Below are 12537 nucleotides of genomic sequence, written 5' to 3'. Positions count from 1 at the left end.
TATCAATATGGCGCTGGCCATAACCAAGGAGCCGTGGAGGACCGTGGAGGACCCATCAGTGTATCCTCGGTTATAGCTCCTCCAGAGAGCCTCCTCGGCGCTCGATCCTCCGTCCTTGAAGTGCATTTAGAGAAATAAGATGTCCTTCAACATGGTGCGCTGAAATTCATTTCCGGGCCACTACCGGAGGACCGAGGAGTCGAGGAGGGGGATTTGATTAAATGAGAAAGGGCCCCAGTGTTGCATGATCATGTTTTGATCATGCTTTCTTTCGTACCTTGTTTCATAGCAGTTACATGCTTCCTGAGACGATAGCGTTTCTTTTCATCCAGCAGGTCTAACCCTAAAACTTTCTGAATAGTGCTCACTGTATGAAGAAACTTGTTAGTGTCAGGGAAAAAGTCTCTCACTTCCACTGACTTGCCAAAAGACTAAAAAGACATTAATCTCTTCCAAAGAATATATCTCTGCGTTCTGAGAGAGACTATCTGCAACTGAAACACAGTCAGAATCCCCCTCACCGTCTGTGACGAAGGTCACTTCGCCACTATGGACTGACGGCTTTGGGCCGGGTAATATTGCACTTTATTAGTGGGATTGCACAGGACAGTTAACATTGGATTGGTATTTGCGGGTCATGCACAAATGGTGTCAGAAGTGGGATTCGACCAAGTGAGGAGGTAAAATTACGAGAAGAAAGAAGAGGCACCAAAGAGAGGAACCTCGGCTGGGGGTGGCTATGCCTGGAACTGACCAGGGGGCCACGGCTGCTGAGGCAGCAGGAGACGTGAGACAAAGAGGACGAGCTAATGGACGAGCTAACGGACGAGCTAACGGACGAGCTAACAGACTAGCTAACGGACCCACGAGGAGGCGACGGAGCCTGGGTTGGAGTAGGGGCGGACCAACGCCTTACAACAGGACAAAACAGCTTCCGGATAACGGCTGCAGTGGCTTCAGCGGCCCCGCTGGAGGTGCCGGAGGAGGCGGCGTTGAAACCGGGTGGCTGACTGGTAGTCCCGAAACCGAGACTGTAAAGACACTCTGCTTCCTGGGGAGAGGGGGAAGGAAATGTGACGAAGGTCACTTCGCCACTATGGACTGACGGCTTTGGGCCGGGTAATATTGCACTTTATTAGCGGGATTGCACAGTACAGTTAACATTGGATTGGTATTTGCACATAATGTATTACATAAACCGTATTTATTGAAATGTCGTCTGGATGCTGGTATAAGGGTGACAGCGGTTGAGGGTAATCAGGGTGCAAATAATATGTTGAATGTCTGTGGCTGATGATTGTGTGCACCTGGGGCCCTGGGTTGTCTCCTCCCCCCTCACCTGTGTTTAATTGCTCCCCCTCACCTGTGTCTTGTTAGTGTCTGTGTATTTAAGTGCTGTTTCTTGTAGAGTGGGAGGGTGTGTGAGAACCTGGTGGCTGCAGGCTGGGCTCGCGTGAACAGCAGCAGTATTGAGGCTGTGTGAACTTTGTGCACAATGTTTTAATAAATGCCCACGTCGGGTTATATCTTTGGACGTTCTGCCTCTGCCTCCTTGCTTGGTCGGGCCGCTCAACGGTCAGTCTCACAATTGTGGTGGTGCGGCCACCAGCAGCTCACACAGACTGACCCTCAGCACAACAAGAAACAGCACTTAAATATACAGACTAATTAGACACAGGTGAGGGGGAGCAATTAAACACAGGTGAGGGGGAAGCAAACACAGGGCACCAGGTGAACACAATCGGGTAATCAGCAGGAGGGAACACAGAGACGACCGGAAACAACAGACAAGATGAGGGGTGAACACTTATATAATTAATGCCATTTAATGAATAGCAGTAACGGCGTCTCGTCGTTACATTCCCCCCCTTTTCTCCTAAAGCGCACAGTACCCTAATATATCCCTCCCTTGAGGCCATGGACACACTAGATCCCTCCCGTGAGGCTATGGACCTAATATATCCCTCCCTTGGTTCTGTCGACTCCTCGGGGGTCCGTTAGCTCGTCCGTTAGCTCGTCCGTTAGCTTCTCCTCCTTGTCTCCGTTAGCTTGTCCGTTAGCTTCTCCTCCTTGTCTCCGTTAGCTCATCCGTTAGCTCGTCCGTTAGCTCGTCCATTAGCTCGTCCGTTAGCTTCTCCTCCTTGTCTCCGTTAGCTCGTCCGTTAGCTCGTCCGTTAGCTCGTCCGATAGCTTCTCCTCCTTGTCTCCGTTAGCTCGTCCGTTAGCTCGTCCGTTAGCTCGTCCGTTAGCTTCTCCTCCTTATCTCTCGTCTCCTCCTGCTTGTCTCTCTTCTCCTGCTGCTTCAGCAGCCGTGGCCCCCTTGTCAGTTCCAGGCCTAGCCAACCCCAGCCGCGGTTCCTCTCCTTGGTCCCTCTTCTTTCCTCTCGTCATTGTCACCTCCTCACTTGGTCGAATCCCACTTCTGACACCAATTGTGAGACTGACCGTTGAGCGGCCCGACCAAGCAAGGAGGCAGGGGCAGAACGTCCAAAAATATAACCCGACGTGGGCATTTTATTAAAACATGAACATGAACATATTACACACAGCCTCAATCCTGCTGCTGCTGTTCACATGAGCCCAGCATGTAGCCACCAGGATCTCACACACCCTACCACTCTCCCAGTACTACAAGAAACAGCACTTAAATATACAGACTAAATAGACATAGGTGAGGGGGAGCAATTAAACACAGGTGAGGGGGAGAAATTAAACACAGGTGAGGGGGAGCAATTAAACACAGGGCACCAGGTTCCCACAATCAGCTACAACATACATGGGGAACAGGGAAGTTGTCGTCAATATACCCCACACAGTACAATGATTATATCCAGATGTCCACGTGAGCTCTATTAACAGCGTCTCGTTGTTACATCCCCCCCCCCTCTTCTCCTAAAGCGCACAGTACCTCAATTCTCATGTACCCGGGATAGACAGTCTGCCACCAAGTTGGCTTTCTTAAACGGACAGAATAGATCCCTCCCCTGAGGCTATGGACAGAATAGATTCCTCCCCTGAGGCCATGGACCTAATATATCCCTCCCTTGAGGCTATGGACACACTAGATCCCTCCCTTGAGGCTATGGACCTAATATATCCCTCCCTTGGTTCTGTCGACTCCTCGGTGGTCTGTTAGCTCGTCCGTTAGCTCGTCCGTTAGCTTCTCCTCCTTGTCTCCGTTAGCTCGACCGTTAGCTCGTCCGTTAGCTCGTCCGTTAGCTTCTCCTCCTTGTCTCCGTTAGCTTTTCCGTTAGCTCGTCCGTTAGCTTCTCTTCCTTGTCTCTCGTCTCCTGCTGCCTCAGCAGCCGTGGCCCCCTGTTCAGTTCCAGGCATAGCCACCCCCAGCCGCGGTTCCTCTCCTTGGTCCCTCTTCTTTCCTCTCGTCATTGTCACCTCCTCACTTGGTCGAATCCCACTTCTGACACCAATTGTGAGACTGACCGTTGAGCGGCCCGATACTGGACAGTAAAGTCATAGGGTTGCAGGGACCACCCTGTGAGACGTGTGTTGGACTAGAACGGACATATTTGTGGGTTATAATTTTGGACATTCTGCCTCTGCCTTCTTGCTTGGTCGGGCCGCTCAACGGTCAGTACCACAAATGGTGGCAGTGGTGGGATTCGACCTAGTGAGGAGGTAAAATTGTGCTGAGGGTCAGTCTGTGTGAGCTGCTGGTGGCCGCAGGCTGGGCACGGGAACCACTTATTGAGGCTGTGTCATTATGTGTGATCATTTAATAAATGCCCCCCCCGGGTTATAATTTTGGACGGTCTGCCTCTGCCTCCTTGCTTGGTCGGGCCGCTCAACAGTCAGTACCACACCGTCTGTGTCCATCTCTGTCACCTCATTACTATCTGCAGCCTGTTGAAGCTCTTTTTGCCGCCCTGAGCCAGACGGCAGCTCCTGCTGTGTGCCAACAGCCTCCACCTGTCCCACAGCCCCGGTCCTCACCTGTCCTGCTACATCATCTCCCACCCGTTTACCTGTTTCCACATTTTTTCCTCTCACACTCACCACACTCTCTCCAGTCCCTGTTTCATCTCTCACGATATTCATCCCTACTTCATCCGCAGCTCCGGTGGCCCCGGGCTCGGCTGCCCCGGCGGATCTGCGTGGACATGCAACACATTTGTGACCCGACTCCCCGCACACAAAACACTTTACTGAGCTCGCATAAACCATATCAAAAACCTCTTCATACCTCACCCGGAAGGACACATCTAGTGTCTGAGTGGGACAATTAAGAAACATGAGGGAGTTTAACATTTGTTTGAGAAAAGTGTTCATCACGTGGTGTGTCATTCTCTTTGGACTCAGGTTGTTTTTTTGGCATTCTGTTGTATGGTTAATATTACCAGTTTCCTTGATATATTGGGAAGCTAGCCTACATGTATTTCAGTTGTACTGATTCGGGGGCTTATACCAGTTACCTTCCTTTTACCAGTTTTTACCCGAGAGCATAAGAGAACTTAATCTAAACTAGCTCTACAGACACATTGCAACTGCCCTGCACATTTTCATCATCACATATTTATTCCTGCATTTATTTATTTCATTATTTAGGAAGTCATCAACTCTGACATGCATATTTCAATACCTGTCTGTTTTCAAGCACTGTAATTTTAACTGCATTCATTTATCGTGTGTTTGTTTGTACGTATTTAAATGTTTCAAGTGCACAGATATATATATATTATTAAAAATGTGTTGCTTGTTATTGCATATAGATAGGCTATGCACTGATAGGAAAGCTTTTTAAATGTTGTTGTACCTGTACAATGACAATAAAGGAATTCAGTTCAAGTCAGGGACTACATTTAATATTGACTTGAAATTGATGCATCACGATGGTGTCTAATCTAATTGCCTTATAAAGAGAGTCAATCACACTTTTTGGCTTGTGTGTCTTTGTCCTTTGGTGGACTCAGCGCCCACAGTCCAAAGACATTTGGATCAGGGGAAGAGTTTAAATGTGACTGACTGTTCATGAGCAGAAATGTGTTGGGCCCTCAAGTATTATTTCCCATACAACACATGTATTAAGAAACATTTTTATAAACTATTTGCACATCCCTTTTGGCTTTATGTTTTGAAAGATGATTTGCACGTGTAGGTCATACTAATATATGTTGGTATATTATTTAAGAGTGAATGAGGGGAACGCTCTCAGTCAGCTGATTGAGATGAAAGAGGAAGAAAAAGAATCTAAAAACTACTAAATGAGCAATGTCTCCCTCTTGGAACTTTTCAAAGTGTGAGTATTCATTTCACAATAGGACTCAAAGGAGCAAGCCTCAAAACAAGCCAATTTACATGTGGGTCATAGAGGAATAATAAGTATTCAGATCTTCACTAGAATAAAAACACCAATAGCACTTTGTAGAAATATAAAAATAAAAGTCAGAATTGAATGAAACTAGGTGATAACCTAACATATCAAATGCTAAAATATTAAGCACTAATATTTCACTTATTATAACATTGTAGATTACTAACACTGTTGACTTTATACACTGAACAAAAATATAAATGCAACACTTTTGTTTTTGCTCCCATTTTTCATGAGATGAACTCAAAGATCTAAAACATTTTCTATATACACAAAATAACCATTTCTCTCAAATATTGTTAACAAATCTGAAAAAATCTGTGATAGTGAGCACTTCTCCTTTGCCGAGATAATCCATCCCACCTCACAGGTGTGGCATATCAAGATGCTGATTAGACAGCATGATTATTGTACAGGTGTGCCTTAGGCTGGCTACAATAAAAGGCCACTCTGAAACGTGCAGTTTTGCTTTATTGGGGGGGTCTGGGGGGGTCCGAAAACCCTAGGGTTAAACCCTAACCCTAACCCTAACATGTCACCCATTTCCTTCGCATAGAGTTGATCAGGTTGTTGATTGTGGCCTGTGGAATGTTGGTCCACTCCTCTTCAATGGCTGTGCGAAGTTGCTGGATATTGGCAGGAACTGGAACACGCTGTCGTATACGCCGATCCAGAGCATCCCAAACATGCTCAATTCACACTATGATACACAGCAATGCTCATGACAAGTGTTACAAGACTTTATGAAAATAAGGAATTGCATTGGTGTTTTCATAACTGTAAAGTATTTATTACTATAGCACACAGTGGCATGGAACCTTTACAATGATAAGTGAATGGAAAGAGAACGCATTCAAAAACATATTGTAGTTTCAAGGAATTTTATTCTTTACCGTAGAAACACTGTACATAAATTACTTTCTCTGAGACTAATATTGATGCACGGATAAGTGGAATTTCTCAAGCTTTAAAATAAAAAACATTGTCAACTTGTCTTTGAAAAAAGATTGGTGGCATATGACGTTAACGCTGCGTGAAGTTCCTGTTCTTTCCTTTAAAATTATTAAAGATGCCGTCCCAACCTTGTAAACACACATACACACAAAGAAAACTCCAGATAAGAGTAGAGAGACCCACAATCAATGAGAAAACATCCACATCGATTTTTGATCTATCACTGTTACTCATTAAAGTCACTGATGGCAATGCACTGTCCCTTTAAGGAGAAACCAGCAAAAACGAGGAGAGAAGCAACACTTAGTTCCTACTCACAGCAACCCTCCCCCAAAGCCATGATAACATGTTTCTATTGCAAGCATTACTACTACCTTTGACCGATAAAAGCACAAGGTCGATGCATTATGAGGCTGAGTCCCATTCTGCAGAAGTGAAGGACCCCCAACTGAGGGTCCACAACCAATCAGAAACAGCCGAGCTGGCCCTGTTTCCTCATAGACCGCTGCTGATTGTAGTCTGAAACTGTACATTTTTATAGACTTTGTAAGAGGACAGGGGATGAGAAGGAGTGGTTCAAACTGACCAATAGATAATAGATAAGGAGTAAACAAAAACACAACTTAAAGTTTTGTTCAGTTCAGATCATGGTCCATTCCAGTGGTGGCGGTGATGGTGGTGTAATAAGAGTAGTAATAGTGGTATAGGTAATAGTATGTAAACATTTTTTGTTCATTTTTGAATCCCCTTTTTGTCTGAAGCAAATGCAAGTTAATATATAAAAACAAAACAAAAATCCAAACAGAAAATAAGTCTTTTTTTTCTCCTTCGTACAAATTGTAGTCTTTTTTTTTGTGCCAGTCTGTCTTAGAGAGTCCACATCAGTTCAACAGCAGTTCCAGCTCCTTCAGCCATGGAACAAGAGATCCTGTAGACACGGCTCACAGAGGCCATTAACCCAGAGACGGCTCACAGATGAGAAGCCTGCAACATCTGTGAGCGAGCACATTGTTCTGCGGACTGCTGACAGTTACAACTGTCTAAATGCTTAGAGCTCACCTAGCTGTGACGGCTGTGGAAATGCTCTGTTGGCTAATTAAACAAGTCTCTACATCCCACAGGTTCACAGCTAGACGCACACGATTATATGAATCAGGTTAGTCCCGCCTACCAGAGAGAGGGGGAGGGGCATGCGTGCAGGCTGTTTAAAGGCAGACAACAGGGCGACGGATAGAAAGAAAGAACATTTAGAAATAAAAAGAAAGAGAGAAAAGGCAAAAGACTGAACTTTCCTGCAGTCTCATGACGACAGTTTTAAACCATCACATCTGTAGTTTCATTATGTTCCATAATGATCTTCACTATAAATCCTTTCTTTTCACTTTTTGTTAGTCTGACAGTCAAAGTGGGGTAGAAATGAGACATTGTGAGCCGTGTTACCTCCTCCCTATCTCACTCTGCCGTAGGAACTGCATGTTGTTAGCACTGTCAGCTAGCTCAGGGTACTGCTCTATGGACAACACGTAGTATCCGTCGAACCCTAAAACCTTCCCGCTGCTCAGCAGCTGCCGTTTCTCTCCCTCCGTCCACAGCCGGACCCCCTCCTCTCCGTCTCTGACCCGCTGCTGCTCGCGGGCCCAGGCGCTCGACAGCGCCCTCTGCCGGGCCTGCTCCAGGATCCGAGCCTTCTCCTCGTCCAGCGTGGTGCCGTAGCGCACGTGGAGCGCCAGAGAGCCGTACTGCAGCTCCACGTCAGCAAAGCGCCGCGTCCTCCCGTTCATCACCGTGGTGGACTGCGACACCGTGACATTCACACCGTTCTCCAGCGACTTCCTGCCTGAGGTGAGACGCAGCGCGCTGAGGTCGTTCTCCGGCAGGCTGGTCTTGATGAAGTAGTGTGTGTCCCGGCCCTCCACGGTGTAGTGCAGGTCTTCAAGGTAGAAGGCGTTGTTTAAGACTGCAGCCACCTTGATGCAGTCCTCATTGGCAATGTTGAGGGCGTTGGTCACCACGCGGCCTTGGATCACAGCGAGCATCACTCCCCTGCCGATCAGAGACCTGACAGTGGCAAACCACAGCCAGGGTTTGGTGTGGTCTGAGTGCCGCCGACTCAGCTGGATTTCTGGCATCCGCTCAAAGGACAGGAAGGCCTGAGACTGACGGGTCACCTCCTGCTGGACCCCCGAGATGGACTGCAGACGAGACAAAGATATATTCTTCATACTTTATTTACTGCTTGCTATTTATGACATCATGGACAAGGTTGGGAGTTCGATCCCAGCCTCTGCAGTCAACATGTCGATGTCTCCTTGGGCAACATACTTGATCCCAAGTTGCTCCAAATGACATAGCCAACGGTGTGTGAGTGTGTGTGGGGTTAGTCTCCCTGAGCAGGTGCTGGGTAACTGCTGACTTTGACTGGCCATAAAGACTGGAAAAGCATTACACAAATGCAGTTCATTTACTTTTCACCAAGTACATCCTAAAGCAAGCTTTCTTGCATTGAGACTGAATGTGCAGCTTGTCTTCATGTTATTCATTTAGGGTTGGTCAGCAGCTCTGACAACATAACAATATTGTGTTCGGCGTTAGTTATTTTGGTTAAAGTAATAATAATAATAATGCATTACATTTTTTATTAGAGCGCTTTTACAGGTGCTCAAAGCGCTTTACAATTACACATTACACATATTAGACATGTAAGAGTCATTACTGTGGACATTACCCACAGGAGCAAAGTAGTCCATATCATTTGGTTTTCTTGTGCCCTGACAACAGATTGATGTCCTGTGGGCGGTCAGGAGCAGTGATACACTGAGGAGAGAACCAAGGTGCTGTGTATTCTCTAGCTATATAACTAAAGACAACTAAGAGTTTGAATCAGATTCTCTGCAGGAGTACGCTACATAATGTGATATACAGTATTTGTATTACTGTTTAGTTCTCCCTCCCGAGTCAGGGGGGAAATGTGATGTCTGGCTGAATCTATTGATAGTGATCAGTTGCTGTATGACTAGTGCATTTGCTCACGGAAATAAGACAGATATAGGTAGAGAGTACCAGTTGACAAGGTGATAAATGAACCGACTCACAAAATAAGGGGAGACTATATATACGAGGATAAAACAACTGTCTGATTTCAAAAGGATTTGTTTTGTGCAAACACACAGTGTGTAAAGTGTCTGTGTGTGTACTGTATGTGTAGCTTCTGATTTCCCCAAAGGCCCACACTGAACTAATTAGTCAATCAGTTTGTGTTTTCCTGTTCTTTTTCAGCCTCCTTTGTCTCTCCCTATCCTGACCAAAAATGTATATATAAATATTCATTTATATGTTCTGCCATCACACAGAAGGGACTGTTGTCTCTGAGAATCCTTCCATCTTTCTCTGTCACAGGACTCATACTCACAGGCAGGTCGTCCCACAGCTGGCTCTTCTTCATCTCCAGTGACGGCTGCGTCAGGTCAAATTTAGGAATGGGGTACCCTGGGATTGCGTTGTGGAGATGGAATCCAAACGTAACCAACCAGATATTGACATCTACAAGAGAAGAAAGCGATGTGAACAATTAAAGAAGAAAAACTACAAGGCATGTAAACAAACTGTAATAATAAAGATGCCTGCTTATTATTTTTATTATACCTCCTTGCAATTTTGACCAACCACTGGTGTTCCTTTTTTTAAATCCTTGTTGCAGCTTGTTACCATAATCTGTCATTTCACAGCTTCAAATTAATACAATTCAAAAAAGATCTTACCCAACTGAAGTACTTGATCAATTCAGATCTCCACAGTAAGGTTACTTTTCCTTTTTGGCACCATACTGTTCACTTTAAGGACATTTTTCTTTCTTAGAGTGAATAAATAAAGCACTACTACCAATCTTCACCTATTACTACCAAACTATTGTGGAAAGAAACAGCTGATCAAACACCTGATTGATCATTAGTTTGCATCACTATTCTGTTTGATAGAATTGATTTGAAATAATTCATAAAACCCCCACTTCAGGCTGATAAAATACAACATACAAATATAGTTCTATTAAAGGTGTTCTAGCGACATCCACTCCAAGCAAAACTAGATTATTGTTGGGATTTCTTTTTGATTTAAAATCAGCTAGCTCAATACAAATATGTCAGTTAAGTTGTTGTACATGTATTTATGTTAAGTATAGTACTAGCCACCTCGAACGTAAGGGGCAGGATAGCTCTACTTCTTCTGATAGAAAACAGTTCTATCTACCTCTTTGGTATTTTTGTACTGTAAAATCAATGTTTTCTGGTTACCTGTGACATACTCTTTGACCTGGTGAATCTTGCTGATGGGGTTGTTGCCTCTGAACATGTAGAGGTTGAAGGGCTGGGGGTCTTTACCAACACGTGTCCATGTGCTGATGTCAGGAGTGGTCCACCTTCAGAAAAAACACTCTGGTCAGAGGTGAAGATAACAAAGCTGCAGAGCATCCTGCTGGAGGAGAACTGTGCATGTGTGGAGAGGAAGTGAGTGCGCACCTTCCAGCCGGGATGTCATAGTCTCTGTCTCCGAAGTGCAGCAGCCGTGTGAGAGGATCATACAGACCTCCGTGGAAACCAATCACCAACACAAAGTCTGGGTTGGAATCAAAGTACACCTCCCCATACGCCGTGTACTGCACCTACACACAAACACACATTCAGCACGTGATATGGAGACCAACCATTGCAAAAATTGAATTCGAACAGACACACAATGTAAGCTCAGGACATTTGATTATTTGCAAGGAAAAAAGGTACACACATACCTGTTTAAGTAATAGTCCATTGCTGCTGAAGACAGCCAGCGGGGTCCCAGTGTTATCACAGGCAATGTAGAACTCCTCTCCACTGCTGATCTCCATGGCAAACACATGGCCCTGTGCAGCAATACATAACATATTATACATATACACTTTTTATTAATATTTCGCAAACTAATTATAATTGTATGCTCTTGTGTGCTTTATCAAACACTTTCCCCATTGTTAGACAACTCTTTTACACTATCCTCAATATATTTACCTATGAGATTAGTGCATTACTCTAGTCTTAATGAGTAAAGTTAGACTCTTTTTATACACTGACTGACATCACAAAATGTCATGCACTATACTTGTCTAATTTGTGCAAACTCAGTGTGTTTCGTATCATATCCGCATTTTCCGAATGTTTTTTGAGAAGCTACCTGCAGATCGTAGTAAAAGGATGTGATCTCGGAGCTGGAGTGGTTATAGACGTGGGTGATCCTGGTGGGGTAGTTCAGGTCAGCGTAGAAGAACTGAAGGTGTTGGCCCAGACTGTTTCTGGACGCCACTCGCCGACCAAGACCATCATACCGGTACTGGATGGTCCAGCTGGCCGCTTTACTGTACACACGAACTAGGAGCCCTGACGGGCAGATGATACAAAAAGATGCTTAGATGTTTCTGTTGAAACATACTATCTGTAGGATTTATACATTGAATACTGAAACCCCAATTGGTAGTATTAATTTGATTTATACATTGTTACATTTGACTTAAATGTTAAATAATCCCCTCCCCCCCAAAAAAACCCCAACAACAACTAAAATAACTAGGGTTAAGGCTCTTTGATGATAGAATTCAACAAGAAATGATGCAGATAAGTGTAGTAATTTAATTGGAATTACCAAATCACATGCCAAGTAAAGTCAAGTGGGACTTTGTGTCAAGTTTTTTTAAACTTTAGAAAGCACAAAATGATAGATTACAATCCATCTGAGAATAAAGTGCTCCACAGAGAGCGAATGTTTTAAGAGAAGAATAAACTGTGAGAAATGGTGGTCTTATTACCGACCAAGCTCCCAAGCCTTTCCACTGACTCAGTTAGCATGCTAGCAGTCTGACACACATCTTTAGACTGTGCCTTTGGTAAGCCTGTCATTGGCTGCTTATTTCTGTCTGTTTCTCCTGTCCTCAGCTATTGTTGGTTGAACTTGGCTGTCAGGTTCTGGTTTGACTGGGCCTTTATGCTGCTATGTTGGACCACCAAACAATGAATGAGACCTTTGGAGTTGTATTCAAATATCTCAGCTCCTCTCTGCCTCAGGAAGCCGTCTTCATCCATCCGGTACTGAACATCTCCCAGACGGGTGATTCTGTCCCTCAGGTCGTAGCGTAGCGGGGTCAGACGACCACTGTTGCCCGGGTTCAGCAAATGCAGGTTCCCATTCAGGTCATAGTTATATCTGGAAGGTCAGACAATTATATTATTACA

The 12537-nt window shown here is 44.9% G+C and overlaps 2 protein-coding genes across 8 annotated transcripts in view; one reads left to right on the top strand and one right to left on the bottom strand.

The window, feature by feature from the left end:
- Positions 1–9813, top strand: part of dctd (dCMP deaminase) — a 90927-nt gene extending 81114 nt beyond the window's left edge. The window contains exon 6 of the mRNA XM_079656437.1: positions 9680–9813. Within this exon, the coding sequence (XP_079512563.1) occupies positions 9680–9734 (55 nt within the window). The 3' untranslated portion in view covers positions 9735–9813. The remainder of the gene's footprint in view (positions 1–9679) is intronic.
- tenm3 (teneurin transmembrane protein 3) overlaps positions 6194–12537 on the bottom strand; it is a 690209-nt gene continuing 683865 nt past the window's right edge. For all 7 annotated transcript variants that reach the window (XM_079656342.1, XM_079656340.1, XM_079656341.1 and 4 more), the window contains 7 exons: positions 12327–12508; positions 11486–11688; positions 11067–11177; positions 10798–10940; positions 10573–10697; positions 9693–9823; positions 6194–8475 (listed from right to left, as the gene is read on the bottom strand). In XM_079656342.1, coding sequence (XP_079512468.1) covers positions 7720–8475; positions 9693–9823; positions 10573–10697; positions 10798–10940; positions 11067–11177; positions 11486–11688; positions 12327–12508 — 1651 coding nt within the window. In that variant the 3' untranslated portion in view covers positions 6194–7719. The remainder of the gene's footprint in view (positions 8476–9692; positions 9824–10572; positions 10698–10797; positions 10941–11066; positions 11178–11485; positions 11689–12326; positions 12509–12537) is intronic.

This window comes from Notothenia rossii (genome assembly GCF_949606895.1).
Source record: "Notothenia rossii genome assembly, chromosome: 1".
NCBI lineage: Eukaryota > Metazoa > Chordata > Actinopteri > Perciformes > Nototheniidae > Notothenia > Notothenia rossii.
The sequence above is the reverse complement of the archived record's forward strand: the minus strand, read 5'-3'. Positions and strand labels throughout refer to the sequence as shown.